Source organism: Lepisosteus oculatus, chromosome 7 (assembly GCF_040954835.1).
Source record: "Lepisosteus oculatus isolate fLepOcu1 chromosome 7, fLepOcu1.hap2, whole genome shotgun sequence".
Classification (NCBI taxonomy): Eukaryota; Metazoa; Chordata; class Actinopteri; order Semionotiformes; family Lepisosteidae; genus Lepisosteus; species Lepisosteus oculatus.
The window spans coordinates 26,066,618-26,081,570 of NC_090702.1; the positions used below are offsets into that span (position 1 = coordinate 26,066,618).

Genomic DNA, 14,953 nt, shown 5'->3' on the forward strand with positions numbered 1-14,953 from the left:
ACAGAAGGACATTCAAAAGAGAAATTTTCCACTTTCTAATGCTGATTCTTATACTGTCAGTGGAAAGGGGCTGAGAGACTACAATCCCAGCAGTGGGATAATTAACAACAAAGGTGCTCAGCACCTATTTACCTCAGGATCCTCTTCTCTCTTCTTTTTAACAGGAGCAGGCGATGTCAATACAGGTTCTTGGGATGGAGCCTCAGCCTTTGGTTCTGGCTGTTTTTGAGGGCCCGACTGAACCTGGGGCTGAATTATTATCACCTGACAGGGCAATGACACAACACCACAGATGGGGGGGAGAGGCAGTGTTACAGACAGATTAGGTATTTGGTTTATTGTCAATCAACAAGTGATTTTAAAATCAAGCAAGGTACTGTACAAACCTGAAATTTTCCCAGTTTTAGGGTCATGTTACTCTATCAAGTTTTGATTACAAAATTTTAGGGCTAGTGGATGCAGTGTTTAAATTTCAAACCTTCTAACCTAGACATACTCAGATCTGAATTGTACACGTTTTTTATTTCCTTGCATTTTTCCTACAGGTATATGTTAGTCTTTTTAATTTAAAACCAGCGAATTATATATTGTTATACCCTTTCAATTAGAGCCCTCCAATTGTGTTTTTCACATCTTCACTCAGGGATATGAAGCCTGAGACCGCACACAGGGGAGAATGAGGAGGTACTGTATAGACGGACTCCTCTGACACAGCCACTTTTGAGCCACTGATTTAATAAAATATTACAGCCGGAGGCTCTGCTCCAATTGGAGGAGAAGTTAATTCCTCACTAACAACACCACATGTCACATGTGCAGGTTCACCGTGTCAGAGAACCGGGTGAGTCCCAGCTGACTATTCCCACACCAGCCTCAGCAGCGCTCAGCCAGTACTGCTCCACGACTTGGAGCATCCTGGTCACAGTCAGCTAGTGACAGGACCCAGTCTCAACCCGCAATGTCAGGATCACAGACCTCAACCCACGCTGAGATGACCACCTGAACCGGTTGACCCACACGGAACGACACTCGTATTTAGATCTTGAACCTGTTCTTTTTGGAATTTTTAGGTTAGAGTCATACCTGGCCTTTTTCCTTACCTTTCTAGCAATTTATGGAAGTTTTAGTACTGATACAGTGTACATTTAAAAATGACCAAATTTGAACCCTTAAGTGCAGCTCCATGACTTATAACGTAGAAGCCATGACACACGAGTCGCCGAAATGTGAGTTCCTTATCAAACCTAATAAATCATGAAATATTGTCACCCAAAATGTAGTCCATGCACAGACTATCAAACCACTGAGGAACAACTGACTCTGATATAAATATTCAGGCCCTGACTGCCAAGACTGCGGAGATGAGAACAAAGGGAGTATCTGCGAGCCTGTCAGAGCGGCACAGGCAGGGGACCCACCTTGCTATCTGCACTGATGAGCAGCGGCTGCACTTTGATGGCCTCGTTGACCACAGACACCGCGCTGCCAGAGCTGTTGCTGGGCGAAGTGGAGATAATGGCGTAGGCGACACCCGCCGTGCTGATGGCTGTGGAGACGGTCGGGGGCTCCTGGAGGCCCGGGGTGGCCGACTGGCCATTTGGCAGCTGGACATGACTGACGGTGTTGTTCGCTGTCGGGAGGGCGGGCCCAGGGTTCTTGATGCTGACCACTGTAGCTTTCTGGAGGCTCTGCGGCTGGCTGGACATCTGCTCTTGGCAGGGGCTGTGGGGAAGGCTGTCCGGGATCAGGGTCTTTGGCCTAACCTGGGGAAAACAGTCAAGCCCAGACGCTCAGGAAACACACGTATCTAAGTCTAACGTCATCAAGTCCACTTTATTACCTGGAATATTATGGGGAGACAAATGGCCCATGAAAATTATTTAAAAAAAAAACAGTCAAATAATAAATACAAAAAATTTAATAGTGAAAAATCACCCCAGCTGGCACTATGTCCAAACATAAATGTACTAAACAATTAAGAAATAAAGCACTTTTGAATAGTCTTTAAGAATATTATTATACAGATGATTTATATAGTTATTTTAAGAATTTTTCATCTAATGTATCTATATAGAGGGATTATTTTTTATTTCATGTTTTATTTAAAGTGTGAAAAATGTTAATTTCAGACATGCTTTCTGCACTCTGACGAGCTACTGCTGTTGAGGTGTGGTGCTTGTAAAGGTGTAGGGTGCCATCCAGTGTTTGAAATAAGAACTGCACACACTCATCTTAGAATTTGAGGTCATTAAATGAAATGCAGTGCAGGAATTTCAGTAGTTTGAAAGCGCCCATGAAAACACATCAACACAAAAATGATTTTGTCAGATGGTATGTTTTCAATCCAGCAGACACGGGGTTATTTTAGGATTAAAGAATTCAGATTTTACAAACTGCTGAATAATACAACACTGTGAAACTGATTCTGTACCTCCACATTATACCTTGATAGATCATCAGATACTTTTTATACAGTATCTAAAAAATATAATGTTTTTCATATTAATGAAATAAAATAATGTACTTACAATCCCTCTATATTGAATCTGACATAAAAAGGGCTTGTTGTACTAATAATGTAGTGCAAGTAATGTGAAACATATTTTGAAATGAATTGGACTACACAGAAATGTGTTCCCTCAAATGGCAATCATGTATTCAAAATGAGATGGGCTACTTGTACAAAGGTTGTGTAAGCCTTACTTTGACACCTGAAAATATTTAATATACAATAGAAATTCACAGGAAGACAGGTAAATTCTCCCATCTCCTCCAGTCATGAGCAATTCTTTTGTATTTGAAGCTGCCTCCTACTTAAATGTCTAGCATAATATCATATTTCCTGCACGGACACAATTAGTTAGAATTCAAATCTATGAGTGTTTTTAAAACAGGACCAACAGACACTGAAGTCCAGGCCCATATAGAACCATACACTATTAAAACACTGCATGAAAGACTTGGTACCAGATGAAAGTAGAGAAAACAAGACTTTAGCAGAGCTACTGCATATTTACACGGTTAAGAAGTGTGTTCATTGACTTTTACTTACATTTCAGAATAGTCACTCGGAATGAGATGCCAGGTTTACACAGTAAAAATTAAGTAATGGATAAAGGAACTGTACAGCAGTTAAGGGAGTGGCAAGTAAGACTCTGAAGCGATTGGGTAATTGATTTTAATACCAGGGGAACATCACCTTTAAGCTCAGTCATCCTAAAATTCAGCCCTCCATCATGGTTCACTTCCTCTGTTCACCACATAAGACTGCATTAGGGTGCAATCCGATGCTTCTGGCTCTGAGCTAGTGGCGTCACTGGATCCTGGCGGGGGAGGGGGGCTTAAGTGTTCAGGGAAAGATATGAGTGGAGGAAGGAGGGGGCTAGGTTACCACTCCCTTTGTTCGAGGTCTTCTGCACTGAATTTATAGTATACTTCTTGTCAGAGCTATCAAAAAGTGGGACTGAAGGAAACTGGACAGTACGGTTTCTTCTTGTAGCTTGACCGGCACACTACGAGCTTGGCCTGACCTTTGCCTTTTAATATCACAGCCTCCATCAAGTCAGACCCTTGAGTCATGTCTGTTCTGCTTTTGTGATATGATATGACGACTATACTCTGGGGCCTTATCTGCAAACACTAAACTGAGTTAACACTCTGTTTGACAAAGAAGCAATTCCTCTTGGAGGCCAGTTTGCCTCCAGGTTGGGGGAAGGAGGTGTTATGTTTCTAGTGGAATTAGTAGAGCCCCGATAAAGTGGTAGATGGCAGCTATTAGTCCATTTTACCAACAGTTATCACTTCTGTGTTACAGTATGTAACTGTAAGCATTTCAGCCCAATCCTGTTGTATCCAAGTAAAAACATGGGTGTTAAAATCTGAACCACTTATTAAATACATAAAGTTCACTCTCAGCTGGCTTTTGTAATGCTGAAACCAAAAGGGCTTTCAAAACTGGAGCCACAGACACCGAAATCTGGGCCCAAATAGGACTGCACATAATGAAAACACTACATGAATGATGAAGGCACTGGAACTTAAAATTACTTTGTTTAAAAACAAATTTAATGTTTAGCAAGGTGCTGGTTCAGATACAGAATAAACTATGAACTATCAGAAAGATAGTTCATAGTTCGAAAGATAGTTCATAGAATGCTTTGACATTGAATGTGTGTTTAAGCAATGCCTGCAGATGAAGGATTGTTTCTGTATATGTTTTATATAACACCTTGATCATCTGAAAATTATGGCAATTATTACACTTGAAACCTTTGCCCGTACTTGAAGCACCGATGTCCACACGTCTGTAAAAAGGTGATTATGTTTAAAACGCTTCTTTTGTGAACATGTCCTTGTGAGTCTGATAATGCACAGACTGCAGGTAGCTGCAAACAGTTTTTGATAACAGAAAGGTGAGACAGGAAAGTCAAACAGCTGCTGGGAGAGGGGCTGTGTGGGAATGAGAACTGTAACTTCTGTTATCTGTCTATAGAGAGAGCTCTGCCAGGGTAGTGGGCAGAGAAAGAAAAAGGAGAGTAAACTTTTCCTCTCGTGCTGCTGTATGATGCCTTAACTACAGCTGAAATAAAGGCCTGATGATCGTTTCACCTCTGTCACCAGGACTCGTGCTTCTCTTCCCGGTCTCCTGAAGAGGGATTACCCTCACCCATCTGCCTTCACAGAACAATATATTAAATTGTTGTTCTTTCAATTCCTAAAAGGGCCCAGGATTCCCAGAGTTCCCTGCTCCTCTACCCGCCTTTGTCTTTTTGAATTCTTGAGAGGGGGGTAGTAACCATAAAGTCACCGGTCAGGCACACAATACTGGCTGGCAAAGAGTGCAGGAGTTCACATGCTAATGTTAAGACTTGGAAGGCAAAGCAAACAGCCAGAGAATGGCACGAAAACCTGGGGGGGGGGGGGTGTATACACTTGTGTTAAAGTGTCACCACCTCATTGCAGGGGTTGTCCGCTTGAATGCAGGTTGTATTGAAAGGTTTGTACCTACCTGAGGTAGCACTGTGGGAGCCTGTCCAGCCAGCCGGTGCAGCGAGCTGACCTGAGGCACCTTGATGGGCACGGCTGTGATAGTTCCCAACATCTGTGGAGGACAAACACAAGCAGTTCAACAGGCCATGTCCTCCAGAAGGATTGCGATTAAGTTTGAAAACCATTTGATGCAAGACTTGCTATTACTTACTAATATTATAAAACCAGCTGTCATATGATGATATATTAATGAAAAATATTTCCTTCCTGTGGTTAGCATTGCTGCCTTTTAGTGCTGGGCCCCAGGGATGCTATCTGAGGGGAGTCTGTATGCTCTTCCTGGGTTCCCATGGATTTCCTCCAGCTGCTCCAGTTTCCTCCCACAGTCTAAAGACATACTGGTAGATTCATTGGCTTCTGGGAAAACTGGCCCTGTTGTGAGTGCGTGCGTGTTTGTGTTTGTGTCTGTGTGTGCTCTGCAATGGACTGGCGTCCTGTCTAGGGTGTATCCCGCCTTATGCCTGTTGCTTGCCAGGTTAGGCTCCAGCTCCCCCACAACCTTGTACTGGATAAAGTGGTTATGAAGTTGATGGATATATATAGTGTTCTTAAACCCTCATTTTATGAATTTCTGCTTAATGAATTCCATATAAGTGAATACCCTTTTTCTGGTTTCTTTCACAAAATGGTGGGATTAGATCCAAGTAATTAGTGACTAGAAAAAACTAAAAGGTTCAAATGGTCTCCTCTTGTTCGTGAATGTTCTGATGTTTATATGCTTAGTTTGAGATACAATATAAGCCGAAACAAGAAAAAAATAACTAAGAAATAATCAGCAAAGTAGCCCAGCATCCTTTAACGGCTGCAGGCTACACTTCAAAAGACAGAAGTTGCTACTTTGTGCCCTGCACTTAGGAAATTAATAGGACTGCTATTGCTGGGTTGTCAGCTCTTCAGTAAGAACTACCTCAGCCTTGGAACATTTTTTTCCACATCAGACACACCATGTTACTAAAACAACAGCATGTCGACCAAAGTTCTTTGTGAAAAGTGACTCTTACTTTCACTGCCTCTATAACATATTATCATCATTAACCTGTCTTACAGAAGATTTTTTACAAACATTTCCAAATCTTGTTGAATTATTGGCTTAATTATCTTAGAGAAGGTATTTTACAAATTTTGGAATTCTACAAAGCTTGCATTTTTACAGCACAACCTCTGCCTGTTTCCTTGCAACGTGCATGCTGACACAGGTCCTCACTCTGACTACCAGAAATTCAGGCCATGTGCCAGGCTCTACAATGACACCTTAAAATTGACGTTATTATTTCATTGGACATCCAAAGTGAAATGTCTACACATGGAGAAGCCACAGAGATTTTCTGACTCTTATTTCAAATTACTAAAAAGTAGGTCATAAAATGATCTGTTACCAAAAACAAACGAGCACAAAAGAGCACAGGTGAAAATTTTTTATCATAATATCTTCCTCTAGCACTTCAGCTACTTGAACACATACTCAGTATATGTATATGAATTATTACATTTATTTTCCTTAAATACATGATAAGTGTCTCTGGAATACACAACAGGATTCCAGTCTCAATTTGATTCCCGAAAATGAAATCTTCCTACACCATCTGCGCATTCCTTTTCATAACTTGTCAAACAAGACTTGATGTAAACTCCAGGCCTTTTTAAACAGCAATCCCGTTTTGAAGGTGTTATTTTTATCACTGGCAGTAGATATTGCTGTTCAGCTGGAAGCCACTTTATAGTTTGAGGAAAGCTAGGCCTCCCGGCTGGCAGCATACCTGAGGAGAAAATGTATTTAATTAAATCGTTCCACGACTTCTGTGGGAGGAAAGGATATGTGCTCCAAAGTGCGTATCTGAAGGAGACGGGAAGAAGATCGTGTTCTTTTGCGCGAGAGGTTATCATGCCAAAAATGCTGATAAACGAGTATGTATACACTACAGGTCAAGTGATATACAGAAGGAATGGGGCTATGAGCTGTCTTGTTCCTTGATTCAGACCCCTTTTTTTTTCAACTTCTCAGTTGAGCATTTAATAATTTGGGAGGACAAACTCCGTTTTATAATTTTTAATATTAACAGTAATTCAAAAATGGTCAGAAAGATATATCAAGTTGCCCAGGAGAAACTGCTTTTTTCCTGTAGATTAAAATATGGAGGCCTTCCCCTAACTACGGACCACTGAGGAACTCTACCACTAGAGCTTTAGGAAAAGTCCTCTGTAAGCCACGTGAACAGGACTGCTGTAAGCCAGGCACCAAAGGGAAGCAAGCCCTTGCTACGCTTATGCGTACATTTGTATATGTACATAATTATTATAAATGATGGAGAAGACCACAGAATTGGAACCACAGCAGTGAAAACAACAGTGTACAATTGATGAACGTCTCCTTAAACAAAAACATATCAGCAAGAAGGCTCCACAGCCGAAAAGTGGTGTTTCCTTTCTTCTCTTTTCAACATGGAATAAACCTTTAACTTGTTCCTTTGCAGTCTATGCATGCTGACACAGCTATCTACTTGAACTATATCAGCAATATGTTTATTTTCTGTAAAAACATATCAGTTTTTATGGAGACCAACATCAGAGGGAGGCTAGAAAACAGAGTGCAGGGAGACTTAGAATTACGCATACGAAGCACTTCTTTCCAATGTCCTTTGGTTCTTAAAACAACAGACTAACAAAGATTATGAATGTAATGATCTCTCATGGTTTTCTTCCATTCTTATTTTCCTCTGTCAGCAAGGAGCCCCTCTACTACCTCATTTGCAGCTCTGCCTATTGAAAATCTGTATGTATATGAAGCACATTACCTGAGAATCAAAACAATGGGCACACTTGTAGTTTATGCTGCATCCCTGGCTCCAGCAGCAAGGGCTTAGCTAAGTGATTTCTGCCCTAATCCAAGCTTGTTTTATATGCCTCTAATGCAAGACCGAAAGGCGTTTGTGCTGCCCTGTATCATAAGCAGCAGCATTTTCCAAAGGCCTTTATTCAATTCCCAGCTGTTTGCAGAAACAGCGTAGATTTTGCTGCCGATTTTTCAATACTTTAAACCTTGACAGAAACCGGTCAGACTGAAAGAAAATGCGGTCATTCCAGTATGCCAGTCGGCGGACAAACTTGCACGACATGGTACCTGAGACATGAAAGTACCCAAGATTTATGAGCACACAATATTCAGATCAGACTTGGAGTACCATAACTAGAACAAAGCCCTACTAAACCTGCTGACAAGCTGCATGACTGCAGCGAGCAACACTGGCTCTAATGTGTATTTTATACAAATACTGATGCATGTCCTTGGGGCAATTTGTGTGGAGCAAGCTCTACAAAAATTAGAAGGAGACTGCTATAGTTAAATGTTTTATGAGTAGTACAGCATATGTTTTCTGTTTAACTAATGTACAAACCAGTGTTGGATATAAAATGCTGTACAGGGAATACCGAGCGACTGTATTAGAAGGCACTGTTGTTGACCTTGCCAAGGTGACTCTTCTGATTCCACCCTCTCCTGTGATAATTATATACAGCTATGGCCATTCCAGCACATCCTCACTCCAAACCCACTCCCTGGTTTCTCACCGCATATGAGGAGACAGTTACATGATGCCTGCCGCCTGCTCCTTCACTGGTTGTTACATCACATAATCAAAAGGTACCGATGAAAACGCACCAGGAGCTTACACTGCAAAGCGAGTAAAAATCCCAACCCCGAAGGAAGCGTGGCAAAAAAATCTTCAGACATTTTCTCCAGTTTATTTCTAAAGAACAATCTGTCCGCGCTTTAGATTTGTAGCACTGTAGAAAAACACGGTCATCCTTATTAAATAGAAAATACTTAAGGAGGTGGTTTTAGCCTCTAGACACAGCTGGAGGTATAGACATAGCCTCTTACTTTGGTAACGTGGAGCTGTAGCTAAAAATAACAAAACGGCTACCGTATGTAGCTTTTTTCTGATAAAACAGATTAAAGAAACATTCAGTATCCAGGAACAGCAACTCTATAACAACAAAAAAGTTAGTGATTTCTTCCATGGATTTATGCTATCATTTCTTGTCACCAGAGAAATCCAATCCAGTTAGATACCTTTCCAAACTCCGATAATCAGTTTATTCAGACAATTACTGTATGAATGCAGCCGAATGAAAGGCAGGTATGCCAGAGTATGACAATATAAGGGCCCAGGCAAGGGTTCTTTGAATTACATGGGATTTTTGACACAAAGTGGTGATACATGCAGTATCAGTACTTTAGTAATGGTGTTATACTTGATGGATTTTGCTGACAATGTTTTTTTGGTTAGCATCCACTTAATGCAAAAGGTAAGGTACAGTTAGAGAATGAAATTTCATACGGAATCAAAGGACTTAGCTGTGTGAGTGTGCTACAACAACAGGGGTATCTTTTCAAACAAACTCTGTAAGCCCTTTTGAGAGAGTGAGTAATTATTTAATGAAAGTGTACGCAGTCTATGGAGAAAAACATATTGCTGGCCAGTCAGGTGGTAGCTCACATACCCCATTGCTTTTAATATAGGTTTCATATAAAAATACTGACATAACAATTGACAGAGGAAATGGGTTTTAATATTATTCAAAATAAAGTAGCCAAAGACCATGCATTGTTCAGAATAAAAAGTGAAATGAATGATAATAACCGAGGAAAAAACTGGAAAAAAAAAAAGTAAAATGCCCTGGAAGACAAATTCTACACTTTTTGACTGGGGATAAATGATTTTCTTGGCTATAATTATGAGCTTCGTGCTAAAAAATAAATCAAACTTTTATTCTGTATGTAAACCCAATATCAATAAGATTTTTGCAGAGTGTGTAAATCCTGGAGTTCCATTGTGTGAGGGGAGGGAGAAAAGGGCCTGTTCCCATGGCAACGGCAAAGATAAAATTCTTACACTGAAAGGGCATTCATTTTAGTAATTGCTGCCTTTTTTAACCAAAGCACATTCATTTAGGCTCCTTGAATGCAACAAGCAACCTTGGCGTTGCCTTTTATAAATGCTATTCGCAGCTGAATGCAACTTTAGAGCTCATGTTGACTGCAGCACTTACTACCACCGATGGCAGCGTTGAAGTCTGTTTTCCAGCGCTCCAGTCTCCACAGAGCACACAGAATGCCAATTAGCATCCGCTCTCTTACCCTTTTTCAATAGAGAAGCCTGTTTGCACATGTTTTTTTGAGGGAGGGGGCTTAAAGCTGAGAATACCACGGCATTCAGAGAGTCTGTTAATTACTAGCATGGAAGAAAGTGTATTAATATTGCACTCTAGCCCAGCTTTTATCCATTTCACTTCAGCACTGGCAGTTTCTTTCATTTTCTTGAAAGGAATGCAGTGTCCAATCATGTTAAAAAGATGGTTAAAATGCCCATTTTCAAAACCGGCATCACATTTTGCGATTGATGGCATCTCAGCTACGAATCCTGCAGCACCAGGAAAGATATATACAGGAAACTGTGACAGGACTCAGCTGACTGACTGGCTACTTGAGGCTAACAAACTATAAGAGAAGAAAGCAAACAGTCAGCATCCTCACAAACTGTGAAGAAACTATGTCCATCACAGAAAAATACAAGGATTTACTGTAGTTTTCATATCTGCCTCTTCAAAAAATAATACACTGTGTGAAAATTTTAAGTACAAAACAGCATGTCACAAAGATATGTTTAAATTTGCAGAAAATAAAACTTTTCTAGCTACATTTGCAATCTACATCAACCTATTTGCAAAGAGCTGAGGTGCATTAGCTTGCTCATGGCTTAATTCAGAAGCATTTTCTGTGGCGTGGAGGTGCTGGTGATAATTGGGCTCCATTAGGCATGGCATGGATGGTACCATCGGTACGCTGGGGCTCTGGGTTCAATTTCTGGAATGCTATCTGTGTGGAGTGAGCATGTTCTCCCTGTGTTTGCATGGGTTTCCTGCAGGTGCTCTAGTTTCCTCACACAGTCCAAAGTTAACTAGATGTTCACTGGCTTCTGGAGAAATTGTCCCTGGTGTGAGTGTGTCTGTGTTTGTGTCTGGGTCTAGCATGTATCCTTCTCCTGCCTAGTGCCCTTGCTTCCTGGGATAGGCTCCAGCTCCCCCTCAACCCTGTACTGGATTTTTTCTGGTTAGAAAATTAATGGATATATACAGTTATATTAAATTGTCATTTCATAAATGCTTGATTAATTAATTGTGTGTTAAAGGCTTTGAAAAATGAGTGCCCCTTTTCCAGTATGCATAATGAATTTTTGAATTTTGAATATTTCACTTGTTGTCATACTGGATCGTTTGTTGCACGATAGCCTTCTTACAGCTTTAGCCATTGTGAACCGAGACACCCAGTGACTCCTAAGTCATTTACCTTGGAAGGTCAGCCATCAATTTCTACCAGTTAAATGAATCATTGCCTGTCTATGTCAAATAACACTGCTTGCTTTTTCCATTTTTGGTCCTTTTTATCTTTGCATGTCAAGTGGGTTTAAATTAGCATTGTTCGGTAGCTTGGTGAAACTCTCCGTAATGGTGGGACTATAAGAGCCCTGTTTTAATGAGGAATTAGTGAGGGAGCTGCTGTGAGGGAAAAGATGGGTCAGAGAGGGATGGAAAAATTAAATATTCATTCTTAGATAGGCGGAAGTGGGATATTAGGGTTGGACCCCTTCCAAAAAAACATTTGTTTTAAACTCCATTTATAATTGTGTGTACTAAAAGACTTACCATGCTTTACTGTTCTTAATATGTGTATTATCTCTAATTGATGTCTTTAATTAACAGGAAATTATTTTTCATTTAATGAACTCCTTATCAAGGCACTCGGCACAAACAGATAGTTGGTCGCTCTGGTCGCTCTGGTAAAGTTCAAGCATTGGTGGAGGTTGGTCCAGATTGTCCAGACTGCTGTGTTCCATTAATAATGCACCCTGGAGCAGTGGAACTGCACTCTTTTGCACTCCCTCACCAATGAGTCTCGGCAGAGTTATAATAACATAAGAAAAAATATAAGCAAGAGGAATCCTTTCAGCCTATCTATCTAATAATTTCATTATTTCATTACTAGTGACCTAAGTATCCCATTCAGCTGTTCCTTGAAAGAACCTTTGGTATCTGTCCCAGGCCCCCAGGGCACTTTCTATAAAAATAAGCATCTTGTTCTTGGCTTTAAAAGTGTTAAACATTTGAAAAAGCAATGACAACATCCAAGTTCTGATTTCTGAGCATAACTCAGAATGATAACAACAGTATCGGAAAGATAAGAGGTCTTGTTGATAATTCTGTCTTCGAGGGAAGCAGTTCAACTCCTCTAGCATGCCTCCTCCTGTCCACAGCTCAAGATTTCAAACCCAAACAAACAATAAGAGTACACCCAAGGTATATAAGGTATAATGGCACAGGATGTGAGGAGTATAGTAGCAAAAATTGTATTCGGCTTTATTATGAACATTGTGCTTCCTCCCTAAAGAAAATAGATATGAATACAGTCATGGTTTGTAACATCCTTTAGAAAAATCACTGTACCTTATTGTTATTATGCTTATTATTCATTAAGTTGATTTATCCACGGTGGCTTAGAAGGGTTATAAATACTGAAATTCAATTTGTTGTATACACAAAACCTGACTAAACCTGATTCTCGGAGTCTAATGCTTTGCTGCTTTTCTTCACACTTTGGGGTCATGCTTACCTTCTGTTCTATATTCATAAAAAAGCTAGAAAAATAATGCTGACACCTGGAATTTTTGTCCAGTTTGGATTTTCAGGTAAAAAACACTGGCAACAAAAAAGCAGTGCAATGATCTGGCTTAACTATATTTCTTTGTTCTTACTCATCCAACCTTATTTATAAACAGCCCACTGAAGTGCATAACTCATCAAAAGCACTGTATGCTAATCTTACATTGTTAAAATTATTATAACAGTTTTACCCGGGTGCATTTGTGGGGATTGCAGCTGAGAGCCGAAAAATTGTGATTCCTGATTGGGTGAGTTAATCAGATAACATGCTTTTGCAATTAAAAAAAAAGGTTAACAAAAAAAGATATTCTGAAAAAAAACTGATAAAACTAAGTCATAAGTGAAGGGACATTATTTTTTGTGAAGGTATAGCTATGGAATCATTCATACTTCATTGTGATTTCAAGTGAACCACTCCTGAACCCCACTGAACAAATCAGCAAGGGCAAATTCAAGAATTCTGCAACAGACCCACAATTTCTTTTAAATTGTGCTGTGATTTTAAACGCTTTTGTTTGTGGAATATTAAAAGTTCCTTTGACCCCATAAATATGCACAGATGCAGTGAGGAGAGCTGGAGAGGAGACAAGGTAACTAGGCTTAGGGAATGCTGGTGTCCACAAGCTATGATCAAACTAACACGCCATCTCCTCTGTTAGATCGTCCCTTCCTTTTTTTAAAAAAGAAAAACATACAGCAGGAAGAACTTATTCCAACAGCTGCAGATGTAGCCAGCTGCTGTTCCTCTAAACATAAAAAAGAGTTTCACGGTTCAGATTTATTTCCTTGATTCGAAACCATCCAAAAACTTTTTTTAAGGGTTAATGTCCAAGCCAGGAGATTCTCCCGGTTATTTTTATGAACAAAAAAAAAAAGACCAAAAAAATGTTCCAAGGCTTTTCCATAAAATAATAAGAAATTAAACCCAGAATACATTCCAAACTGATTAAATACAAACGCTAAGTATAAAATAATAAGGCATAAATGCATTCTAAGATTTTTAGTTGTTTTTGTTGTTTAACTTTTGTTGCTAAAATTTGAATTTTACATTCTTATACTTAGAATGTCATTTAATCAGTCATTATATCAAAGATAGAACATAAAATAATTAGGATTCCTATTGTAAATGAGACTAGTTCTTCTAGTGTTTTTTACATTTCCTTCCTGTGTTAATTTGACCTTTTCTTTGACCATCCACTCGCTTAGCTTATTTAATATAGCATAAAACATTGGCCTGAAGCACACAGAAAAGAGCAGTCTCCTATTTCCATTGTGAGGACTTTCTTATGTGCGTTTGTCCTATTTGTTTTTTTGCTTTTAGGATCTCAACTTATTATAAACTGAAACTTATGCACTGCCCATGGATTGCTAGACCACGTTCAGACAGACGTTTCAGCTGACTGTCTGAGCTCCCCGATTGCCAAGTATAGTTCAGATAATTAAACATTTCTCTTCAAAAGCATTTAATATCTTGCCTGAAGCAAGGTTACAGTAAATGCTGCGTGCATAGCATGAATTCTTTTCCCTCACTATTACATTTGTAGTTTGGCTTTCAGCACATTATTTATTTAGATCATTTTGGACATTATCAAAGGGGACCATCTTTTTATGACCGTACAGTATACAGTAGCTGTAGTGTACCTTTCTATGCAATCAGGCGTTGACCATTGATACAGGACAGTAAATCCTGTATTCAGAAATGATGTGTCAACACAAACACCCAGACATAGCTTCTTCAAGCTAAAAAAAATCCTGATTTCTATCTCTAGTTTATATTTTTGCAACATAATGCATATAATTAACGCACATAATGTGATTATGTGCAATCAGATAATGCACATAATGCATGTAATTGTATTAAATGCATGTATGTTATGTATTTGCCTACATTATGTACATAAACTTCATCTGCCAGGTGTTTGCCTTGTTGATCAGTTTTGAATTTCCCTTTTCAAATTTCCTTTGAACTTTCTATAGTGTTAGCTATTTTTGGTATAATTTTCAAACTTCTGTAGTTCTGTAGAATCTAGGCAACGTTTCAGAAGGGACATGCCAAATGTAAACTCATGCACTTGTTTTCACAGATTTGTGTGCAGTTGATACTTTTAAAATATCAATAATAGCCCTATTGACATTTTGATTAATACAAATATTATTAACTTAATATATAATAGATAATAATAATTAG

General features: G+C 39.4%; 1 protein-coding gene across 2 annotated transcripts in view; it reads right to left on the minus strand.

Annotated features, from left to right (window-relative positions):
- phf21b (PHD finger protein 21B) overlaps window positions 1-14,953 on the minus strand; it is a 108,173-nt gene that overhangs the window by 14,322 nt on the left and 78,898 nt on the right. For both annotated transcript variants that reach the window (XM_015352990.2, XM_006633660.3), the window contains 3 exons: window positions 5,009-5,101; window positions 1,419-1,763; window positions 133-264 (listed from right to left, as the gene is read on the minus strand). In XM_015352990.2, the coding sequence (XP_015208476.1) occupies window positions 133-264; window positions 1,419-1,763; window positions 5,009-5,101 (570 nt within the window). The remainder of the gene's footprint in view (window positions 1-132; window positions 265-1,418; window positions 1,764-5,008; window positions 5,102-14,953) is intronic.